The sequence below is a fragment of the Helicoverpa zea genome, chromosome 16 (genome assembly GCF_022581195.2).
Source record: "Helicoverpa zea isolate HzStark_Cry1AcR chromosome 16, ilHelZeax1.1, whole genome shotgun sequence".
Lineage (NCBI taxonomy): Eukaryota > Metazoa > Arthropoda > Insecta > Lepidoptera > Noctuidae > Helicoverpa > Helicoverpa zea.
This window is the reverse complement of record NC_061467.1, coordinates 3873192-3896460: the sequence shown is the minus strand read 5'-3', so window position 1 is coordinate 3896460 and position 23269 is coordinate 3873192. Positions and strand designations below refer to the sequence as shown.

The 23269-nt window shown below is 39.9% G+C and overlaps 1 protein-coding gene across 1 annotated transcript; it reads right to left on the bottom strand.

Annotated features, from left to right (window-relative positions):
• Positions 1-222: 222 nt before the first annotated feature.
• LOC124637382 (sarcolemmal membrane-associated protein) lies at positions 223-23149 on the bottom strand. The gene is made up of 13 exons (XM_047173804.1): positions 22490-23149; positions 18362-18478; positions 12426-12566; positions 11295-11429; positions 10349-10567; positions 9588-9737; positions 8213-8314; positions 7620-7772; positions 7110-7203; positions 6876-6980; positions 6263-6366; positions 2590-2811; positions 223-2454 (listed from the first exon to the last, which is right to left on the bottom strand). The coding sequence occupies exons 1-13, from the start codon at positions 22679-22681 to the stop codon at positions 1729-1731; spliced, it is 2460 nt and encodes an 819-aa protein (XP_047029760.1). The 5' UTR covers positions 22682-23149; the 3' UTR covers positions 223-1728.
• Positions 23150-23269: the final 120 nt, after the last annotated feature.

Below are 23269 nucleotides of genomic sequence, written 5' to 3'. Positions count from 1 at the left end.
CGTACCATCGAGTAAGCGTCGAGTAACGTATCTTGTTAGTCAGCCTATTATTTCGCGACTGCGTCATACTAGCTCCACGTAGATTCACTAGATTTTTCTCAAACTTTACTTGTTTACGAGCAATTAATACTGTGAGAAATAGTTTAAATTCAGACCAGGCGGCTATGACGCAAATGGATCGCTTTGCGATTTCTATTCAGGTATGTAAATAAAAATCCAATGTTTAAACAAATCAATATTATTTCCAATAAATTTATCAGTACATCCACATTGAATGCATAGTTATTTTACTCAATAAAATACAACATAAAGTCTTCGACAGCATGAACTAAACGTAAGAACGAGTATAAGATATAATTTATTTACAATAAGGTGGTTTAAACACAAAATAAAACATTGAACATAACAAAAATCAGTGCAACAATAAAATAATAAATATTTATAGACAGTGGACTTCAACGTGGTAATAATTCTAAAGATATAATTACTCAATCGTTAGTTACACAAATTACAAAATTATCTATTGGCCTCACATCACAGAGCTAAGCGATCTTGAGGGTCGACCATAACGAGAACTGCCTCGACGAGACGCTCGTTCATCTGAGATGCGTCTCACAACTAACTCTTAACATTCTCTCGCACAACAAACTCAAACTGTTGCTCAACAAACTAATAGTGGCACTGTAACATCAAACCAAAACAAAACATGCACGGGGTCTACCTGACCTGTGACTCTCAACCAACTAAAATGCGTCACTGCAAATATATCAGAGCTGCGCGTAAATGCGTCCAAGACAGACGGAGGATCATACAGACTAAACTTGTAAAAAAGCTCTAAAACTTGTAAAAAACATAGGAGCTCAAAACGTCATGCAACCGACTCGACGCCGATTCTAAAGACTAGAAAAATGCAAACCATTCGAAGATACCTAACGTCCGTGTCCGACGACAAATAAATGCCCACACCGTGTTACCTAACAATGATATGTTTAGCTCCCGAAGCGTGTGACAAGTAAGATGCAGCAGCCGCGAGTCCGTGATGCCCCCACAGCCCACAACTATACCATAATAAAAGATGAACACACTATCAATTATCACCTAAAATATTCAACAAGGGAAACCAGTTGATTCGAGAAATCACCAAATGTCGCTCGGCTAAGAATTTCGATAGCTCTCATACAACAATAATTACTTTAACTTAGGACAGTCGTTAGGCCTTAAAATTTAAAATGTACAGTTATTTATTATGGCAGATATCAACAATCAATTTATACTATATCGATACGATACTGACACTTTTTACAGAAACAATACTAAGTTATATACATGCGATAACAACGTGCGACGTGCACGACCCTCGCGGCGCGGTCACGCCCTCCTCGCTAGCAAATGGCACTTTCATACGAGCTCCCACTATTTGTTCTACACCGTCGACTCGTCAGTGTCGGGACCGAGGGTGCACAATAAACCAACTCTATCGTAAATAATATAATATATTCTAATTACTCTAATCCATAAATATACCGAAACCCCGGGCCGGCGGTCACAAACAAGAAGCAGCGTATATAATTTTATATTCAAAATGAGGTACCGGCCGATGTAGTCGCACCGTGGCAAGGTCCGGTGCCGCAGCGGTCACAGAATACGAGGGAGTGAGCAAAGTACGTAACGCTGCGGGCGGCGCGGCCGACGCTACTTGTACCCGGGCGGGTCCCACGTGGCCGTCCATCAGGACGCGTGCGGCAGCAGCAGCAGGTAGAGCGCGGCGGCCAGCAGCGGCACGGCCAGCGCCAGCGCGTGGCGCAGCGGCAGGCGCAGGCGCGGCTTGCCCTGCAGCTGCGCCAGCGCGGCGGCCAGGCGCGCGCGCTCGCCGCACACCTCGGCCCAGCGCTCCTTGGCGCGCACCAGCTCCTCCTCCAGCGCGTGCAGCGACCCGTTGTGCAGCGTCACCTGCAGCCGCTCCTCGTCCTGCAGCCGCACGTACGCCACGCCCGCGCCCTCCGCCTCCGCGCCCTCCGCCTCCGCGCCCTCCGCGCTCTCCGTGCCTACGTCCGAGTCGCGGTTGATCTCGGTGACGGCCGAATCCGTCTCCTCGTCTTCGTCGTCGTAATCGAGGCGGAACATCTCGTCGATTTCGGCGGAGATCTTGCCGGCGTCGATGCTCCGCTCGAGCGTGTCCTGCTTGTCTTCGCGCTCGTCTAGAGAGGTGTCGGTCTCGACGGCCTTGTCGCTGGTGTTGCGCTCTCTGACGGTGGAGGTACGTAGTCGTTCGATCTGCTGGTCCTTGGAGACGACCTCGGCGCGCAGTTTTCCGACGACTGCGGTAAGGTCGTCGATGTCTGCACGTGTCGGCCTGAACGCAAGCTCGGCTTGCATTTCAGCTGCACTGGACGCCAGTCTCTGGATTTCAGCCAGATTCGACTCCTCGGCGACCGTCGAACGGGTGAGTTGAGCCTGGATAAAATACAACAGATTGTTAAAAAAATATTCACTTTTGTAAAAGGGGAAATTGACCCTTGTTTATAACAGTCATATGTCACCTATAAGATAGTCGGGCACAATGTTTTCCTAGGTGAGTAGTCACATTACCTGCAGCTCTGCGATGCGCGCGCGGTAGGCGGCGGCGTCGTCGGGCTCGATGGGCGGCGGGTCGTTGACGTCGGGCTGCGCCGCCAGCAGCTCGTCGCGGGCGGCGCGCAGCTGCTCGTTGTCGGCGGCGGCGGCCGACAGTCGCTCGCGCAGAACCTTGATCTCCTCGTTCAGGCCCGCCATCACGCGGAGAATGTTCGCGTACTCAGCACCTGCTTTACTCTGTGGAAAATACATGCTTTCTTTATTATTTGTTCGTTTTATTTACCACCTTTTGTCACCAGAATAAACTATACAAAATACAAAGTGTTATCATTTACTATAACGCCTTGGTCCAATGTCTAAAGATTTGAGAAACAAGAAGCAAGTTTTGTCTAGACAGTGCATCAACTACTTCATCAAGTAGGTAATATTGCAACAATAAAAACTGCTATGTTAATTAACCATGCCACAGACAATTAACCATCATAATTTCTGTAATGTTCATTATTTTTATATCTTAGCAGTTGTTATTGCAGGCTTCATATATTAGGTTGTTGCACTGGTTAAATAGTTTGAATGTAGGTACGGTAATGAGGAGTTGAGTTTCTTGGTGGTGTGGCGCAGGGTGCGACGCATGTGGGCGGGGCGAGGCGGTGCCGGCCGCGCCGCCCGCCTGACTCACCCACCGCCGCAATAAAGAACAAAGCATCGCACGAACTACCTCACCGTGAAATTGTGCATTAACATACATAATAACACGCTCGTATCGTGCACCGCCCTTTACGTACATGTTGAGGATTTTATAGAAAAGTATATCGACTGCCACTGGTAAAGTATGCTTTATTCCCAGCGATATCAGTTAGGAAACAAAGGAGTACATCAACTGCGTATTATCTGACTACTGTGATGAGTCACCTGACAAGAACAACACTTCCAATTAGTGATACCTAGTACTGCCACAAAGATGAGAACAAAAGTAGTAGTAGTAACTAGTAGTTTATTTCTTTAATATGTATGTATGTTGCCTTTTCCTCACACATTCATCATTGGAGGAAAGCAGCCATCCTTCAAGAAAACTACTATATCATTTTTGAAGCCGCAGCGACAACAGGCATGGGAATTTTCGAAAGGCCTAAATCAATACAGGTAGGAGTAACTATTTATCTGCCACGTATTGGTCTATCTTACCTACACAAACCAGCTACCAAGCCAATTGTCAGACTTTATAGGTCCTGACTACCCGTCACATGTTCAAAAATCAAGTACAAGCAGTACCTAAGATTAACATACAAGAACGTCACGTAAGGTTTCACCCATTTAGGATGAAACCCGACCGCGTTAAAGCTGAATTACTATTTTGACTCACCAACCCTCACAACTTCTAGCAATCAACAATTCTGTTTCCAAAAGTTGAGTACTAAGTACGTATGATTCAGCTAATGAGCCATCTACCTTAGGTTCAGAAAACATTCAGGTTTCTATATCGCAACAACCGAACAAAAAACGAATACCACTCACAGAACTCGTGTTCCTAGAACTGATATTCTGAAAACGAGCATGGTCAATAAAAATACCAAAACTAAGACACGAAATTCGTAATTCAATTCTCAACAGTCAGAATTAGCCAATTTGATTCTAGTCTTCAGATCATCAAAGTTATGTAAAAGGAAGTTGTATTGGAATGCGGAAAGAAACTTCTTCCGCTATGACGAAGCAATGTTTTCTGTATTTTAAATGCAATTTAAAATAGCGAAAACGTATCTAATTATAAATAATCGAGCATCAAAAAAACTCTCTTAGTGTACAGTCATGATGTTTCTCGAACATTTTAGACTACATGAAAACATTATTTACGTTCCAATCCGAGGTCTTAAAATCTGAAACGATGATTCACGCTAACGTACCGAGGCCGTCGATTCCCAACAAGCGTACAGTATATGCTATAATTAATACGTTTTTATGAGAACTAATTCATGCTAAGTTGTGCCGGATATGGTATGATCTATGCGGTTTGGCCTTATGAGACATACGGTATCAAAGTGAACAAGCATTTGTATGACACATTACAGAACAAACTATTTTTAAAGTATCTGAAGACTGGCTAAACCGAGATCTAAATAACTGTTGTAATTGGACTTCCATGCAAGGAATTGTACTACGGTCGAAACGAAATCAAAAGTCATAAGAAATACTGACAGTATTCCTTAACTGATGTGAAAACTAACGTTGTTGGGAGAAATAAACGTAAGTATTATTTTGGTAAGTAATAATCTAATAGTTCACCAACTTTGCAAGAGCTGAAGACGTGTAGCACTAGTTTACTATTCAAAGAAATAAACGACTCTCAAAATGTATTGGTATGATTCGATCACAAATCAATGTTATTGAAATCAATATTTGTCAAAACCAGCGGATTAAATAGGAACCGGGGAGACTGACGTCCATGAAATACGAATGATATACGACTATCATTAAACGTAAAGCAAGATAAATCTAACGTTATCATCAAAATCGGGTGAGCAGTAGCTGAGGTCAGCTAGGGAACCACCTACACAAGCAAAATAATTACACAAAAAGACAGCTGTAGTTTTAAAATATGTAGGAAATATGCTTTGTTACTTTGGCATTGCAAAGAGAGCCCATATACACTTAGTACGGGACTCTTGATCTCTTACTCTCTCCTAATCCTACCTCTCTTTCCTTCTGCGAGTATTACAATAGAATTTATAAAATAATAAAACAAGAAATCATAAAAACATTGTAAAGCAAAGAGTTTGCTTGATAGTTTCTTCGCTAGAACATGCTTTTCCTGTACATTGTGAACGAACATAATATTTTTAGATGTTTGGTTTACCATTTACATTTACATTTATTAAACACTTCAACATGTGCAGTCTGGACAAAAGGAGGCGACTTAATGACGCCATATTTATTTCATAAATTTTGAAAAACTATATAGAGTGCCCCAGTCTGCTGGCACTGTGTAACTTGCGTGCTCCCTCAAGAATCCCACGCAACTCAATCACTCCACTTTGTCCTCCACATAGACGAACTGTTTTGGGTTCTAATTCACCCTACGCCCGTTTTTGCAAGGTCATAAACAGCAGTAGTGATTTAGTTGACTTGCATCATGACTCATTGGCTAAGATCAAAGCAGCAATCACGAAATCCTTGTCTGATTTATAATAACATTCTTATAAGATAGATTTATTTGCATATATGTACATAATTATATAAGTTAGTTGTAATATAAGTACATTAGTCTGATTAGATTACTAGAGATAATAATATTGTGTTTGTGGTCTTTAGCTATAAGTGAGTGTTGCACTCTATTCTGTTTGTTAATAGTTATAAGTACTCATGCATTAGTGTAAACATTCATTGGTGAACCTAATAAATAAATAAATATTGACCATGTATCGGGAAGGCTATAAGCTTTTTATATAAGTGCGTAAAGTACCTTTTTTCAAATGCGCTGCGGGCGTTACCTCTGCGGTTTCGCTTATTGTTTATTTGCACATAGTCTCAGAAATTACTGAACCTATTTGAAAAATTCTTTCACTGTTGGGACTCTACACCCCTGGTAACATAGGCTACTTATTATTGAGAAGTAGTTCCCAATGGCCGCAGGCCTAACATCTTCGGCATCACGAGCTATATAGTATTAAAATAAAGTATCAAAACTACTTACAGGTGATTCTTCTCTAGTACTGGGTTCGCTGTATGTGGAGTTGGCGTTATTATCCGCGTGTAGCTCGCCGTCCAGCGGACTGGGACTCTCCTCGTGACCAGGATCTATGCGAACATAGATAAACCATTCAGAATATAAAGGATAATATTAAGGGAATATATTGAAAGAAAAAATGCAATCTCTGTGTAAACAAAACTTTAGGGCAATTTTTGGAAAAGCGGCATTGTATGGTAAACAGACATCAATTAAAATTTACAATAAAATGCATAATAAGACCGTAAAAATGTTAGATACCTTCGCCTCCTTTAAAATATAATAACAGCCTTACTTATAAACGTGAATTAAATAATAAGTATTACTTAAGGGCTGCTTAAGAAAATTCTTACTTATAAACGTTGCTTAAGCATGTCTTAACTAACATTTAATAACTACTTAAGTCTTTAGGTAGTGATTAGTTAAAACGTTGCTTAGAAGGTGATTAGAGATTTTTATAAGTAAGGGGGAATGTCTAAGAATGACAAAGAAGGAAAACTATTACGTTTTTCCACAGACATTTTACAGAAGGGGAAGGGAATAAATAGTACGTTACACTTAAATAAGAGAAATAATGTACCATGGTTGAGCCGCGACTGCTTTTCGTCGTCAGTACATGAGTCAGGCTCACCAGTCTTCTCCTCGCCGCTGCCGCCGACACCAACCTCTTCGTTGTTCTGTTTTTCTGTAAACAAACAGGTAGGATTAAGCATCTGGACATTGAATTCTAGTTTGGTAAGATAATTTTGAAAACATTTGATACTGACAAACTATAGAAGGTTAAGCCATCGAATATACTGTGATTTAAACTTACCTTTGTTTTCCATGTTATAAATATTATTTGTCTTTAAAATTAATTCGAACTCCTTCGCTGATTTTCCTTCGGCCGATATCGCTTTTATTCCAACCTGTACACAGAAACAGTATTTATTAGAAGGGTGTTCCATAAGGCTTTACATAATATAATGCTTACACTTGGTATTATAAAACAGGGAGCTGACTGAATGGCCTTTGAGCAAAAGAAAACAAACATCTTGTATTTCGGGCTAAGCTTATTGGACCTCGCAACATCGAACGAGCAACGATACATTTACAGGTATCAATGAATCGGCGGAGGTGAGCGAGCGTAATGGCAACATATGCTTTTGATCAAAAGTAAGTTTCAAGCCGCCATGCAGTACAAAACGACTGGTGGCAAGAACTATACGGGTGCTTTGTTTTCCCTGGCCTAAGACACCTAAGGATGCTATGCATAGCGGATGCATGGAGTCTTTGTAACCTCAGGTTACCTTGTTGAGCAGCGGTTACAGTACAATATAGTTACCTTGTTGAGCAGCGGTTGCGGCAGCAGCAGCTTGATGTAGTCGGGCAGCGCCCGCACGGCGTCCTCGAGCGAGCCGCCGCGCTTCGCCTCCTGCAGCTTGTTGCTGTCCGTGCTCAGCACCAACATCTTCGCCTCACCGTTTTGTACTGAATACTGGAACAATAACAATCATTGTACAAAAACAATATGCTGAACTTTTTTAAAGAAGAAATAATACATCTCTTACCACAGGGTAGACTGGAATTGTATGAAAGAATATTACCGAATAATTCGTTTTTTTTTTTTTAAATCTCCTATTTTATTGAGACTTTTTCAAACAATCTTGCAGTATCGCTTAGCGAAAGCAAGCTGAGCAATGCCAAGCCGTCGTATAAGATGATGGATGATACATAGAAGATACAAAAAGGAAAAGTAGGGAAGGCAGGTTTGCCTTGGTAACTAGGTTCAGAAGTCAGATAGGCAATCGCTCCTTGTAAAACACTGGTATTCAGCCGCAACCAGTTAGACTGGAAGCCAATCCCAACGTAGTTGGGAAAAAGGCTCGGGAGATGATGATGGACATAGGAGGTACAAGGCAAGGGTAGGTAACTTACAGCGAGCGGGAGATGGTTCCGCACGGCGAGCTCCCTCTCCTCGGCGGCGGCGATGGCCAGCCGCGCCGCGCACATCTTGCGCTCGCACCGCGCTGCCAGCTTCTGCACGGACGAAACACATACAACATTAGTAAATGAAACATAGTGTAACGGAGCTTTGAGCTGGCATCTGGTTGAATATAATTTACAACAGCAGCCAATTTGACCTAGGGTGCTAAAACATTAGCGTTACGTTCCACTTCACTAGACGTGCAATTCTCTTCAAGTAACTTTGCCCATCTAAAGGGCGTCTTTATGCCCTTTTGAAACCTCACGGATGCTCCTGTTGTTTTGTAAGCACATTTTGACTATCATAAAGTCAAAATTAGCCAACTTCGGAGAGGCAAAGTTATTTGACGTTTACTATTCTCCGCTGAGCACTAGGTGTGCGGTACACAGAGCACGTACCTGTAGCTCGGCGAGCGCGTTCTTGGCGGTGAGGCGCAGCGCGTAGTTGTGCTGGTGCAGCGTCTCCTCCAGCGCCAGCCGCTGAGCACTAGGTGTGCGGTACACAGAGCACGTACCTGTAGCTCGGCGAGCGCGTTCTTGGCGGTGAGGCGCAGCGCGTAGTTGTGCTGGTGCAGCGTCTCCTCCAGCGCCAGCCGCTGAGCACTAGGTGTGCGGTACACAGAGCACGTACCTGTAGCTCGGCGAGCGCGTTCTTGGCGGTGAGGCGCAGCGCGTAGTTGTGCTGGTGCAGCGTCTCCTCCAGCGCCAGCCGCTGAGCACTAGGTGTGCGGTACACAGAGCACGTACCTGTAGCTCGGCGAGCGCGTTCTTGGCGGTGAGGCGCAGCGCGTAGTTGTGCTGGTGCAGCGTCTCCTCCAGCGCCAGCCGCTGAGCACTAGGTGTGCGGTACACAGAGCACGTACCTGTAGCTCGGCGAGCGCGTTCTTGGCGGTGAGGCGCAGCGCGTAGTTGTGCTGGTGCAGCGTCTCCTCCAGCGCCAGCCGCTGAGCACTAGGTGTGCGGTACACAGAGCACGTACCTGTAGCTCGGCGAGCGCGTTCTTGGCGGTGAGGCGCAGCGCGTAGTTGTGCTGGTGCAGCGTCTCCTCCAGCGCCAGCCGCTGAGCACTAGGTGTGCGGTACACAGAGCACGTACCTGTAGCTCGGCGAGCGCGTTCTTGGCGGTGAGGCGCAGCGCGTAGTTGTGCTGGTGCAGCGTCTCCTCCAGCGCCAGCCGCTGAGCACTAGGTGTGCGGTACACAGAGCACGTACCTGTAGCTCGGCGAGCGCGTTCTTGGCGGTGAGGCGCAGCGCGTAGTTGTGCTGGTGCAGCGTCTCCTCCAGCGCCAGCCGCTGAGCACTAGGTGTGCGGTACACAGAGCACGTACCTGTAGCTCGGCGAGCGCGTTCTTGGCGGTGAGGCGCAGCGCGTAGTTGTGCTGGTGCAGCGCCGCCACCTCGCGACTGCGCCGCTCCAGCGTCTCCTCTAGCGCCAGCCGCTGCTCGTGTGCCGCTCTCAAGCTCTCCTGCGCCACTTCCTGAAAATTAAAAATAATATTTGCATATAGTAAATAATATTTGTATAATAGACGGCCATCGGAGACGAGATAAACCCCGAAAAAGATGGCACGACGACCGAGAGGTAATTATTTTATTCCACTACTGAAATATTTGGTATGTTTCGAACCAAACTTAATGGTGGCTAGATACGAACTGGGGCCCGATTCTCCTAATTTTACTTAAGCGACATACGATTCAAGTTCGACTCGGTTCGACTGAGATTCAATTTCGACTCAATTACGATTGAAGCGTATGTGGCATTCAGCTTTTTTCTTTGAAATAAACGTTTTTATCCTTTTCTGTCATTCAATAATGAATCATTTTGTCTGCATATGATTTACGATTGCAAAATGATTGTACAGCAAACTACCGTATAGACCAAAATCACCAAAATAGCAGACCAATCGCAAACCAATCGAATGTCATTGGAATACGATTGGTCTTATATTAGTAGCAGAATGCCCGATAAGGTTAAAACTGATATTGCGATCAGATTGCGATTCAATTTCTATTCGATTTTGACAATATTAACTTAGGAGAATCGGGCCCCTGTCTGTTTACCTGGCTGAACTGTTTACAAGTTTCGTACCTGGTAGTTCCTCTTGTCGCTGAGCAGCTGCGCGAGCTGGTGGTGGTCGGGCTGCGAGCCGACGGCCAGCATGGTCTCGAGCGTGTGCACGCGCATGAGCAGGCGCTGCTCGCCCACGAACAGCTCCCAGCTGGCCGCCGCCTCCGCGCGTGTCCGCTCCACGCACTCGCGCAGTGTGCGGAGTCGACCCTCCAGCGACGCCTCGCGCTGGATCGCTTCCTGATACAACATTTAAACCATTTATTTAGAAATACACATACAAAAAGAACACAAATTTAGTTACAGCCTTTTTTTTATCGTCCCACTGCTGGGCACAGACCTCCTCTCACACGGAGATGGATTGAGCGGTAAACACCACGCTTGCTCAATGCGGGTTGGTGATTATAGTTATCGGCACGAATCTTGAGCTCTGACCTACATCTGCGTAGAAGTGATTTATTAGCAAAGAACCAATCCCGAGTGACGGCTATGACGCGATGCACTGCGGGCCAATCACCGCTTTAGCCCACTCCTGCACCTCACTTCATACCACAAAAGGGACCCAATAAATTACTTCTGCATACACAAAGTATACAAAAAAAAACAGTATTCGGGGTAGGTATATCTCAGTATAAGCTGTGCTATACAACGAATATATTTTTGATAGTAATTATCACCACCAAACAAGATAGAGGAGAGGATGAGAACTAACGATGACGTGAAAGACGATGTGGTTGGGAAGAATGAAAGTGGTAAGATGGCATCAAATAGGGAAGATGCAAGAAATAGACGCTGCCCCGACTCCTAACAAAGTTGGGATAGGAGTAGGAGGATAGATATATGTAGATGGAGGGGGTGCTGATATTATCATCTAATTAAGGCCTGTTTTATTCATGAAGGTGCTATCAGCAATCAAAAATTGTCACCTACATGAAGGCAGGTTTGTACTAAGAGATAAAAACCTTACCTGAACAAAATTATTAAGCTGATACAGTTCTTTGAGATGCAGGGATGTGGTCATAGTGGGGTTGAATGCTAACTTCGCCTCGTTTCCATCTGGGTGATATAGTTTGAGTAACGCAACCACGGGCGGGAATTTGTTCTGAAAAAGAAAATTACTCATTATGGTATAATCCAAAATTTATAGTGTTTTGTACCAAAACAGAACACACCATTGCTCAAACACGACGACACTGTCAAAAATTTTATTCATATGAAAATTTGATTCATGACAAGATCCTGTATAAATATTATAATTTGGCCTTTAATCTGGCAACATAGGCAAAAATATCGATGTGTACTTCAAAGAAACATTCAATTATCTGCATTATATGAGTCATTGAGTTACTAGACATTTACTTGTCCTTCTTGATAAAAGGACATTCAAATAAAAATGTATTGTAAACAAACTGATAAAATAAAAATAATGATTTGATGATGACTATCTATTCCCGGATCTAAACCTTTAAACAATGACCATGAACTTGCACAAGTAAAAGATGTATCGGATTCATACACAGTGTAACAAAAACAGGTCCTCCAACATTTGATGAGGAATCATCTTCAGCGTCTAATTAATTATAATATCAACAAAACTGAACTTAGATCGACAGAACACGAACCGGTTACCCAACGCACCTACATAATATATTGATCAGAAAAACTTTAAACGTGATGGTAAGATTTTTTACAAGCTTTATATGGAAAATCTATTTGCTGAAAAACGACTACACCAATTTATAGGAATAATCCGCTGCACGCATTATACACAACATAGACATTCATTCAATACTCACTACACTGTAACGAAATTCGATACACCGACGTTTATCACAAACGCAAGTATAATAATTAAAAAATAATGTGACCGGCATCTGTCGCCACTTGCGCTTCATATTTCGCATAACATGGCTTCACTAACACGCGACAAAATACACTCACAGAATTCTCATTATATTCACGATCATATTTTCGAGAAAATTGACGACGTTGCTCCATTCCACGCATTTGTATTTGGCGCCCAACACAGACCACGATGTTGTCTGTTACTGATCACGCGTGTATTAACACTCCACTCGATAGCTATGCAATGTCTTACCTTCTCAGAATTGCTGGCATTCTCCACGACAGGTATGCCGAACTGCACCACGTCACCGGAGAACACCTCGTGTGGTTCTTGCTCTTTCGATATGGAGCACCGGTTGTTATTGATGAACGTGCCATTGCTGCTCTGATTGTCCTGTAAACAATCATACGCGCACGTCATACAGCGAATAGCTGTGTACAACAACAAAAGCTTTGTTTATAAATAGATTAGTCAATTATTTTGAAGAGTGTACAATACAATTGTTAGATCTTTAAGCGAAATGTTTCTTGCGAATTTTCTGTTGAACAGATTTTTTGGTAGTCCAACGGTAAAAGTTTTAAGAGTGTCACGATTAGTTTGCGCTGAATTTTTTGATCAGTCTAAGTAACTGTATCATTCAGAGATACATATTTTATAGTCCAATATTACTGAATCATGTAAACTTTTAATATTCAGAATTAAAAATGTGGAAACTACAATTTAAATGCACAATTAGTTTATGCAGCTAGTGTCATGTGGTAAATAACGACCAAAACTTTATTCTTTTGAATTACGAAAAATGTATTATGAATTACAAAAATCACAATAGGTACAATTTATATCAAAGTACATACATATGTCCACAAAAAAATACCATAAACAGTAAAAACGTCATAGACAAAACTGTTCCTGCTAGAGTTCAATTAACATAGCTACTATTAACATCTTTTTCATCTAATTGTTTATTTAAATATATTCGAGTGCTCAGGTTTAGAATGTTTTGGCCTCTCAATTCTTTACATTATCCTTAAGATGCATATTCATTGCAGACCGTTTTGGACTGTTTGACCTCTAAAACGTCTAAAACCTCTAAAACGAAACTAGGAAAACCATTTGTATTTAATTAAACGTTATGTACCAGTTAGACTTTTGTGACATTTTTTGGCCATCGGATGAACTAGTCTTTGGAAAATTCAGGCTCTGGGACAAATCCTTTTTACAAGTATTCAATCGGTAGGAACACCATCACATTCAAGATTATTTGTATAGCTGTTTCGCGCGGTTTCACCAGCGATCCGAGGTGCTGGCTTCACGTAGTTTCAGACCTGAGGGGACTACTCGACGCTTTCTATAGGTGAAATAATTATAAATTCAATAATTCCGCTCAGATCCAACTATTATCCTATAGAAAATGACCTCATAAACTCACATAGATCTTTGTGATCTGTGTATAGATGAAATATCAATTAAAGGTGCGGCGGAATCAATAAGAACCAATAAACAAATACATTCATATTCATGACATAAATCGAAGATATGTATCAACCATTAATCGCCTAAGGCTAAGGCTAGATTCCTTCTCTGCTTTAGCTAACCATTTACGGGTAAAAGCTCTATAAATCAACTCATTACTATTAACTTGATACATAATTTATATCACTTCCGCAAGGCCTATCGTACCTACCTATATCCCAAATATCGTAAGTAAAGGACAATGCTATTCTTTGTATGGAAGTTGGGCTTAAGTGTTGCCACAGTAACTGCATAGTGTATTATGTTCCATAGGCTTATATTAGGTCCCAGACCAAAGCATTTTGAAATCTATCCTGGGAGTCTTGAGAAAAAATGGTTTGACTCTTATTCAATATTACATAAAATAAGCTTACGAACTCTTAACTATTCCACTTTTATTACCTTAATTGAAATGAATTATATTCATTGACAAATACGAGGGATTGTACACGACAACTTTTTTTTAACCGACTTCCAAAAATGGAGGAGGTTCTTAATTCATTTGTATTCTTTTTACGTTTGTACGTGCATAACTCCCTCGCTTACCAACCGATTTCAACAATTATTTTATTGTTTGAAAGGGCTTACTTCCTTTGTCATCCGGCCCAGGGTCTGGTGATGGAATCTCTAAAAAAATCGGGAGCGACTCTCGAAAATTGTAGACATATATCGAGTAAAACCTTGTCATTCGGGTATATGTCTCAGACACCACAAAACAGTGGAGGTTAAGATCTGACCTGACAATGGAGACGACAGAGAGACGAGGGAACTCCTCAACGTATCTACTAACTACCTCATGTTTGAGCTTATTTTATTCGTCTTGATAAGATTTTTCTAGAAGATAGCTCTTAGCGCAGGCGCCTTGTAGATTTAAACCGTAAATTCAAAAATATTGCGGTAATTGCCTTTTTTTCAGAAAATCATTGTCAGTTCTTATTAGAATCCAACGCTTTTAGAATTTATCTGAAAATTACAGTAAAAAAAATAACCCATTCCAACATTTTCCAGTACTGGATCCTGACAGCGAGATCCTGAGCATTCAGATTGACTATATACATATGAGTAAGACTTATTTTTCAGAAAAGTCTTATCAGATTAATTTCTCGGGACCCCTGGGACCGATTTCAAAAATATTTTGATTTCTTGTTAAGAGTGAAGTAAAGAACCTATTTTGACCACTCCCACTACTGGCCAAATGCCATAGGCTTTGTAAACAGACTGTTCATGTGGAACATTTAAACCGGTTTTCCTCGGGACCCCTGGGTCCGATTTCAAAAATATTTTGATTTCTTGTTAAGAGTGAAGTAAAAAACCTATTTCAATCACTCCCACTACTGGGCAAATGGCACAGGCTTTGTAAAACGACTGTTCATGTGGAATATTAGAAACGGTTTTTCACCCGGACCCCAGGGACCGATTTCAAAAATATTTTAATTTCATGTTAAGAGTGAAGTAAAGAACGTACTTTGACCACTCCCACTACTGGCCAAATGCCATAGGCTTTGTAAACAGACTGTTCATGTGGAACATTTAAACCGGTTTTCCTCGGGACCCCTGGGTCCGATTTCAAAAATATTTTGATTTCTTGTTAAGAGTGAAGTAAAAAACCTATTTCAATCACTCCCACTACTGGGCAAATGGCACAGGCTTTGTAAAACGACTGTTCATGTGGAATATTAGAAACGGTTTTTCACCCGGACCCCAGGGACCGATTTCAAAAATATTTTAATTTCATGTTAAGAGTGAAGTAAAGAACGTACTTTGACCACTCCTACTACTGGGCAAATGCCAAAGACTTTGTTAAGTGACTATCTAAGGAGAACATTTCAACCGGTTTTTCTCGGGACCCCTGGGACCGATTTTAAAAATATTTTAATTTCATGTTAAAAGTGAAGTAAGGAACCTATTTCAATCACTCCCACTACTGGGCAAATGACACAGGCTTTGTAAAGCGACTGTTCATGTGGAATATTAGAACCGGTTTTTCTCACGACCCCAGGGACCGATTTCAAAAATATTTGGATTTCATGTTAAGACTGAAGTAAAGAACCTATTTTGACCACTCCCACTACTGGGCAAATGCCAAAGACTTTGTTAAGTGACTATCTAAGGAGAACATTTCAACCGGTTTTTCTCGGGACCCCTGGGACCAATTTTAAAAATATTTTAATTTCATGTTAAAAGTGAAGTAAGGAACCTATTTCATTCACTCCCACTACTGGGCAAATGACACAGGCTTTGTAAAGCGACTGTTCATGTGGAATATTAGAACCGGTTTTTCTCACGACCCCAGGGACCGATTTCAAAAATATTTGGATTTCATGTTAAGAGTGAAGTAAAGAACCTATTTTGACCACTCCCACTACTGGACAAATGCCAAAGACTTTGTTAAGTGACTATCTAAGGAGAACATTTGAACCGGTTTTTCTCGGGACCCTTGAGACCGATTTCAAAAATATTTTAATTTCGTGTTAAGAGTGAAGTAAAGAATCTATTCCAACCACTCCTACTACTGGGCAAATGGCTCAGGCCTCGTAAAGTGACTCTTCATGGAGAATATTTGAACCGGTTTTCCTCGGGACCCCAGGGAGCGATTTCAAAAATATTTGCATTACGTGTTCAGAGTGCACTAAGGAACACCCTGGAACTACTCCCATAGCTGGGCAAACTATGAGCCCAGACCCTGGCATTGTCCTTTAATATGTACCGAATTTGAGGTTTACAACAACGCCTACGCGACAAGACTATTTAAAGATATTATCATTATATATTTAAATCAAATTAAAATTAGCAATGACTGAATATTTATCTATAGTCCCACGACGCAATTGTTAACATATTTTCCTATTTGATTGTTAACAAACCTATTATTTTTTATATATCTGCCTTAGTAATAGCACAATGTGCCTTTAGTTATTGTGTGTGCATTTCAGTTTTCAGACACATTTTCAAGTAATTTTCAAGCATATTCAAGCGCGTGTGCACGCAAACTCTGAAGTAGTTAAGAAAGGGTTGGCTCCTTTAACCCTCGAAAGTAAATCAGTTTGAACAAGAAAATGTTATAAAATATTCAACAATTTTATAAAGTTTTTTTTTAACATTTGCGCTATATCAAGATATTATGTAAATATCAACGTTTTGTCGAAACAACAGTATAACAAACGCCACGAGCGAGCTCAGTGTCTTCATTCTTTACAACTCATTGTGGATTTTTACGACGTAACTATCAATGTTACGCGAACAATTCAGACGTTTGTAGGCAAACAACCTCTAAAACCGGAGACGCAGTTCGGTAAACGGAATTACCATGAAGACAAGCGTCCATAGAAATCGCCTGTGGGCGGATTCGGTGAGAGTCGTACTCGAATTACTAGGCTCTAACACGTAACCAGTACAAGGTTCTTTCATAATAAATGTGGGATGAGTTGACTTTTTCGTAACGCTTGTAATATTCATAACAACTCATTTTGGTTGTACTTGTTACGAACTTACTATTGTGACCATGGCTGAGATCGTGGCGTGAGATTTTCGGTCGGAATGTAACAACGGTTCTTCCTATTTCAAATGTTAATGTTATTCTGTTCTTACGTTAACTGTTAATTATTATGCAGTTTTTGAATATTTATGCGTTTTAGACATTTGATTTTTTCCAACGTATTTTAAACAAACACGAGTACACTGATTCAGGAACAAACATAGCATCGTGATCGTATCAGTTTAAATATGTTAATTTAAACACAGGCAAGTTGTGGCCCACTCTAATGTCACATAAATCTGACTGTCCCAGTTGGAGCACCGTTCCGGCAACATCTAACAAGACGTCATGAAAATACAGTGTCTTTTTCTGTCTATTGGTCTTTATTAAAGAAGAAAACATCATTGTTATTTGATTAACTAGGGGCAAAATTACGAATATTGTCATAAGTTTTTTGACAAAATAACAGCTACAATTTTAAGTCTATTCTATAAGTACATAAATCAACAGTACACAACGAACAGTGATTAGTAATTCAGGCATTCGATTCGAACTGTACCTTGCGTCAGTTTCCTAACTAAGCTTATAATGCCTTAAAAAGCTGTCACAAGGATTACACAGTTATAGAAAAGATCGATATTATTGCTTTGATATTGTTATTGAAAAAACTCCGTATCCACAACTGGATGGTATCAGTGAACACCTCGAGTTGTCCTCAATTCTAGTGGTATCAGACCTCTGCAGCTGTCACAGTTACGCATTAATGACTACTGTTATGGAAAAACTTCGCAAACCAGACTGACGACAATTGATCAATCTACAGTACTATAAAGAGCTTGTTCCTTTGTTCTATTGTTCGGGGTGATCTCAGCAACTACTGAACCTATTTGAATTGTTTTTACTAATGAATTGCTTAAATTCCTCAGTTTCGTTAGAAATATTGTTACACTTGCTCGTGTGTACGGTAATTAGAATGATGACTGGGAATGGGAGTTAATTCATAGAGCTAATGTTCTCTTGTTTAAAGCAATACTATTTTCCTTGACGGTTTATTGCGTGTAGTAAAGTAACTCGTACTTAGACACTATGGTATTCCACATGTAGTTTCGCTGACGACTGTAATGACAGTAATAACATAAATGTGAGTAACAATTGTCTGTAAGTTGGTTCAGAGAATATCGCAGCAATTTGCGGGACTTACCACAAGGTAAAAGTGGCCCTTGTCGTAATAGAGCGTGGCGTGATGTCGAGACAACACTCGGCATTCGAATATTGTGTTCGTCGGGCTCGGAGTCGCGCGGTACACGTTGCGCCCAATCTGAAACATTACCAACATTCTGTGAATGCAACACGACCATTAGATCCATTTGATAACGCGAGCTTCCTCAATTATCAAAAAATATTTTAAGAATGCCACTGTTTCGACATTATAGCAATGTTACAGAATAATAATTTGTTGAAAATATCCACTCAAATTAATTTTGAATAACAGACTAAATAATAGAATCCTACGTTTGTTGAATGTTATCACAGAAAACAGGTAATAATGAAGGTCGTTCGCGAACGATGGCAACCTAGTTACCTGTAAATGTTGCGTATACGTCAGGACAGATCGAAATAGATTGATCTGTGTATCAACATGTTATTTGTACGCGAAACAAACTGCACTATTTAGATCAATGGATCTCTAGTCCACGACTCGACATTATGAAAAGCACGCATCGTTAATAAAGATTTATTTATCATGGATAATATGACAAGACTCCACCTTTGTTTTAGTGACCGAGTGCGTGTTTGCTTTGGACTAATGAATTGTACCCTTTTTCCTACTAATCACATGGCGTCACATGATTTGAGGGACAGGTAGGAGGAAAGCCTATTTGAACCTTCTACATGAGTAAACAACTAGTGAACCAGACGCATCAACTATTCGAGCATCCAAGTGTAGACATGCATATAAAAATTACTTCACCTTCCAGTCAAGCTCATGTGTTAACTAATGAATTGCATAATTCATAAATATTTTATTATATAATTCAAATCATGTTTTGCATTATAAGTCCATAACAAAATTACTAAGATGCACGCGCTACTTATAGGCTATTGATTTATTTACTACACTCGAGCTATGATGGACCAATGAGCCCATTAAATTTCTCTAAGTAGATTCACGTTTAAAATAACTGGAATCATCTGAAGGGAAGCTTTCAGTGCATCTTCGCGGGATAGACGCCTAGGGAAATATCGTTTAAAGTTTTAATAAAATTTCTAATCTGCACTAACGTTACTAATTAATGCTAAATTATACTGTACATCTAAATTACAATAGTGAACGATTATTTGCCTCCGATTATTCAGCGATCAGATTACTCAGTTGGCTAGCGTAGATGGCTATGCAATCAAATGTGCATATTGAGTAACTATAGAGAGAATTATGGACATAATTTCGGGTCATAACCTGCAGCTTCCAGCTTCATCTTATTATCATAATTTTGCGATTACCGATAGGTTTCGCTGCCAAACTTTCGCAAATACATAGGTATCCGTGTATTATGTATTAAACACTTCGTGCTAAAGTAATCTCTACATAGGTACACAGTAATAAGTGAAGCTTTCGTCTGTGATATTGTTGAAGCTTACACTTACGACCTCACAATCGGCTGCAATATGAATCAATTTAATTGCTACGATAAAGCGTAAAAAACACAATGAGTCACATGATACATGAACATGAGCTATTGTTAATTGTTTTGATAATAGTAAAACTTGGGACAAAGCTTCCTGTACAATAACACAAAGCTGATAAGCATCGACTTCCTTACAAGCGCACTAGCAGATGCGTACTCAGAAATAGCACAATTTAATCTCATTAAATTTAATTGCCAATGCACAATTGTGGTCGTCTCAAGCACCTCGGGTCAGGCTGAGTCAGGCGTGTTCGGCCGTGCTCGAGCGCATATACCCTCGACAGACAACCGAGCGCCTGGACAGAATACAAACTAAATTATGGATAAATGCAATGATTCAAGTGTGATGCGATTGTCAATTGAGTTTTTATGTTTGAATAGACTGAACAAAAGAGATGACTATTGAACTATTAGAAAAATGTAACGAATAATTGTATCAATTGCAAAGAAAAAATAGGCAATCGGAATTTGACATTGTACATCAATAAAGAGATTGTTCCAAGAATAAAAACAAAGAAACTTTGGTAAAATCTGTCAAAACATTGAAATTGTTATAACAAATTGATCAAATTTTTGCTTAAATTCCTTTGTCTTTATCAGATTTCGCCTGGATAGAGTGAGTTAAGATAAGATTTCAAGAGATTGAAGCAAACCTGTCTTTGAAACGAGTTACATGAAGGTTTGCGTATTTGTAATTTAAATAATGGCAGCCTGTTAATATTTATTATAAATGTTTAAACTGTAGGACCTGCAGCAGTCATTTCAAAGTTTTTATTGTTTTAATGATCTTAAATGTTTATTTAAAACTTCATGAAGGTATTAATTGTGGATTCTATACAAGTTCTATTATCAATATGTGATATGATGTGATGATGTCCTCCTAGCCGATTATCGGCTACGGTGGCTGCTCTCATGTAAGGAGATTAGCCAACTGCGCAGGACATTATAGTGCACAAGTATTTACGCAGCCACAGGCGCACTCACTATTCCTTCACTCTCATAACCCGATGGGACAGCAATCCAACACGACTGGAGAGAGATCAGAGAATATATGATATACCATAGCTGGATCCACCAATATAAGGATGAATTCATTTATATATGCCATAATGCTAGCCATATCTATTATTTGACTAGTACTAGTCGTTTAGCAAATCATAATAATCATGATTATGCACATCATGAATGTACGCTTGTTGAGTATGTTCTTTTCAATGGACTGATCAATCATGATGGTTTATAAAAACACTATATTGGTCTTAATAAACACACCTACCTATTGAAGTTTCATACGGACCTGTGATAGGTCTGAATGAAATATAATGACTATGCAATAGTCAAAATATATGTACAAAATACTCCCGCAAGCCATCAAACGGATAACTTTAGAGGGGCAAACTTATTTCATGTAATATTTAATTTTACAAAAAAAATATTTAGAATTATTATTTTGACTGAATATAATAGTAGTAATTCTAGCTAAACATTTTACTTTGATGATAATTTCCTAACTTGATTTTTGTACAGATGTTCAGTTAATCCTAGTTATAAGTATTGAGAGTACACTAAAATGTGTACAAAGTTACAATAGGTACTATAGATTAGGAATAACATATCTTGTTGTAACTAAGTATTTAATTACAGGTATAGATGGGAAACATGAGATAAATTGGTCTATCAATTGATATACAGATAGCATTTATCTTAGAGTCTTCTTGAGCAATAGATTAAAACTGGTTGGAATAGAAAATAAAGAAATAGTGATAACAACAAAGAACTTGAGGATAGTAATATTATTTAGGTAGGCAAGTAGCATACTTTATTATGTATGTAATTGTAAAGTATGCTGCTTAAATCTGATGATTGAAACAAATAGGTACATACAGTTATTTAAAGTGATTTTTTACTGAAGAAATGCTACGAACCAGCGTATTACTACAACATAAGGGCAAATATGAATCTAATTTACTAAACTATATTTATTGAAACTTATAAGACAACTTAAGCATAGTATCTGATTAAGTGTAGGGTAAAAATAGTTTTCTGTCCTCAACATATACAATACAGGCAATAATTACCTGTTGTTTGTTTGCTAATGGTAACAGTGCAACCTTGCAAGTGTTTCTACAGTGTTATTGACACCTAATCACCTGGCTCACTGCAAATTATGTGAGAATCCACACATACACACACACACTGTATTCATATGTATATGGACAACTTATGAATAAGGCTTAAACCATCAATATTGAAAAATCCAGTAGGCCACGTGTCAATGTAATAATTATCACACTTAGACATTTTACAGGTACCTTCTATTTGCCATCTTAATAGAGAACAATGCACGTTTGTTTGTTATATTGATACTAGAGTACATAGGATAAATAAATATGAGGTTTGTTCCTACTACTAGCATATGATTGTAGATAATTTTCCATTCTTCTATCTACTTACATGGGCAAGTACTACCAATTATCATAAGTACTCTAACTACTGGACTGAACAAAATTAGCACAGCACACACAGCTAACCCTCAGATATAAAGAACTACTCTCATCAACCTCATTTTATAAACATAAAGTCAAGGGTTAGCAACATGTCAGCCAGCTCAGTTTGTCACATTCCAGTAGGAAACTATTTACCTTGACAGGTTGCTCCAACGTGACGCAACGTTCTTCAAACGGCAGTGAGTTCGAGTGAGGGATGAAGATAGCTCTAGGTACTCCGCCATCCTGGTTGTTCTGTGACTCTGGACCAGGTGTCCAGTTGTAGTCCATACTTTTAATCGTATTATTCATGTTTGGTTTAACTTTCTTGCTCTTTGCTATCACCATCGCACACACTGCTCCTCAGAGTCAGCATTCGTGCCTCGTACGTTATTTAACGAGTAACACATCGAGAAAAGAAACCAAAATCTATTCACTTGCTGCAAGGTGAAAGGTGAGCACTGATCACTGCCATTTTGGGGGCCAAGCACTGTTTCAAACTAAATTAAGTCAAAACGTTGTAATTGATTAGATGTTCTAAATATCGAGGCAATTATGCAAACACCATTATTTATGAAACTTGATTCCTTTCGTCGACGTAGGTATCAACGACCAATGTACAAAAAAAAATTAATCTGGAAGAAATTTATTATAAAACGCTAGCTATTATTTATTATTTATATTGTATAATAAAAAGAGTTCACGCGTGGCTGAGTATTGTAGAAATATAATATTTTCTGGGCGTCAATCAAAATTATCATTTGAGGAACTTACGAAATGGGCGCACGATTCGGACATTTGTTTTGTTGAATTAGAGGTAGCAATAGTTGACTAAAGTCAATCAAAATCGACTAAATTACACTTCCATCGCTAGTGATAAGATGTATTTTGCGGCAAGGTAAATGGTGGGAACTTGTTATTAATTGTGATAAAAAA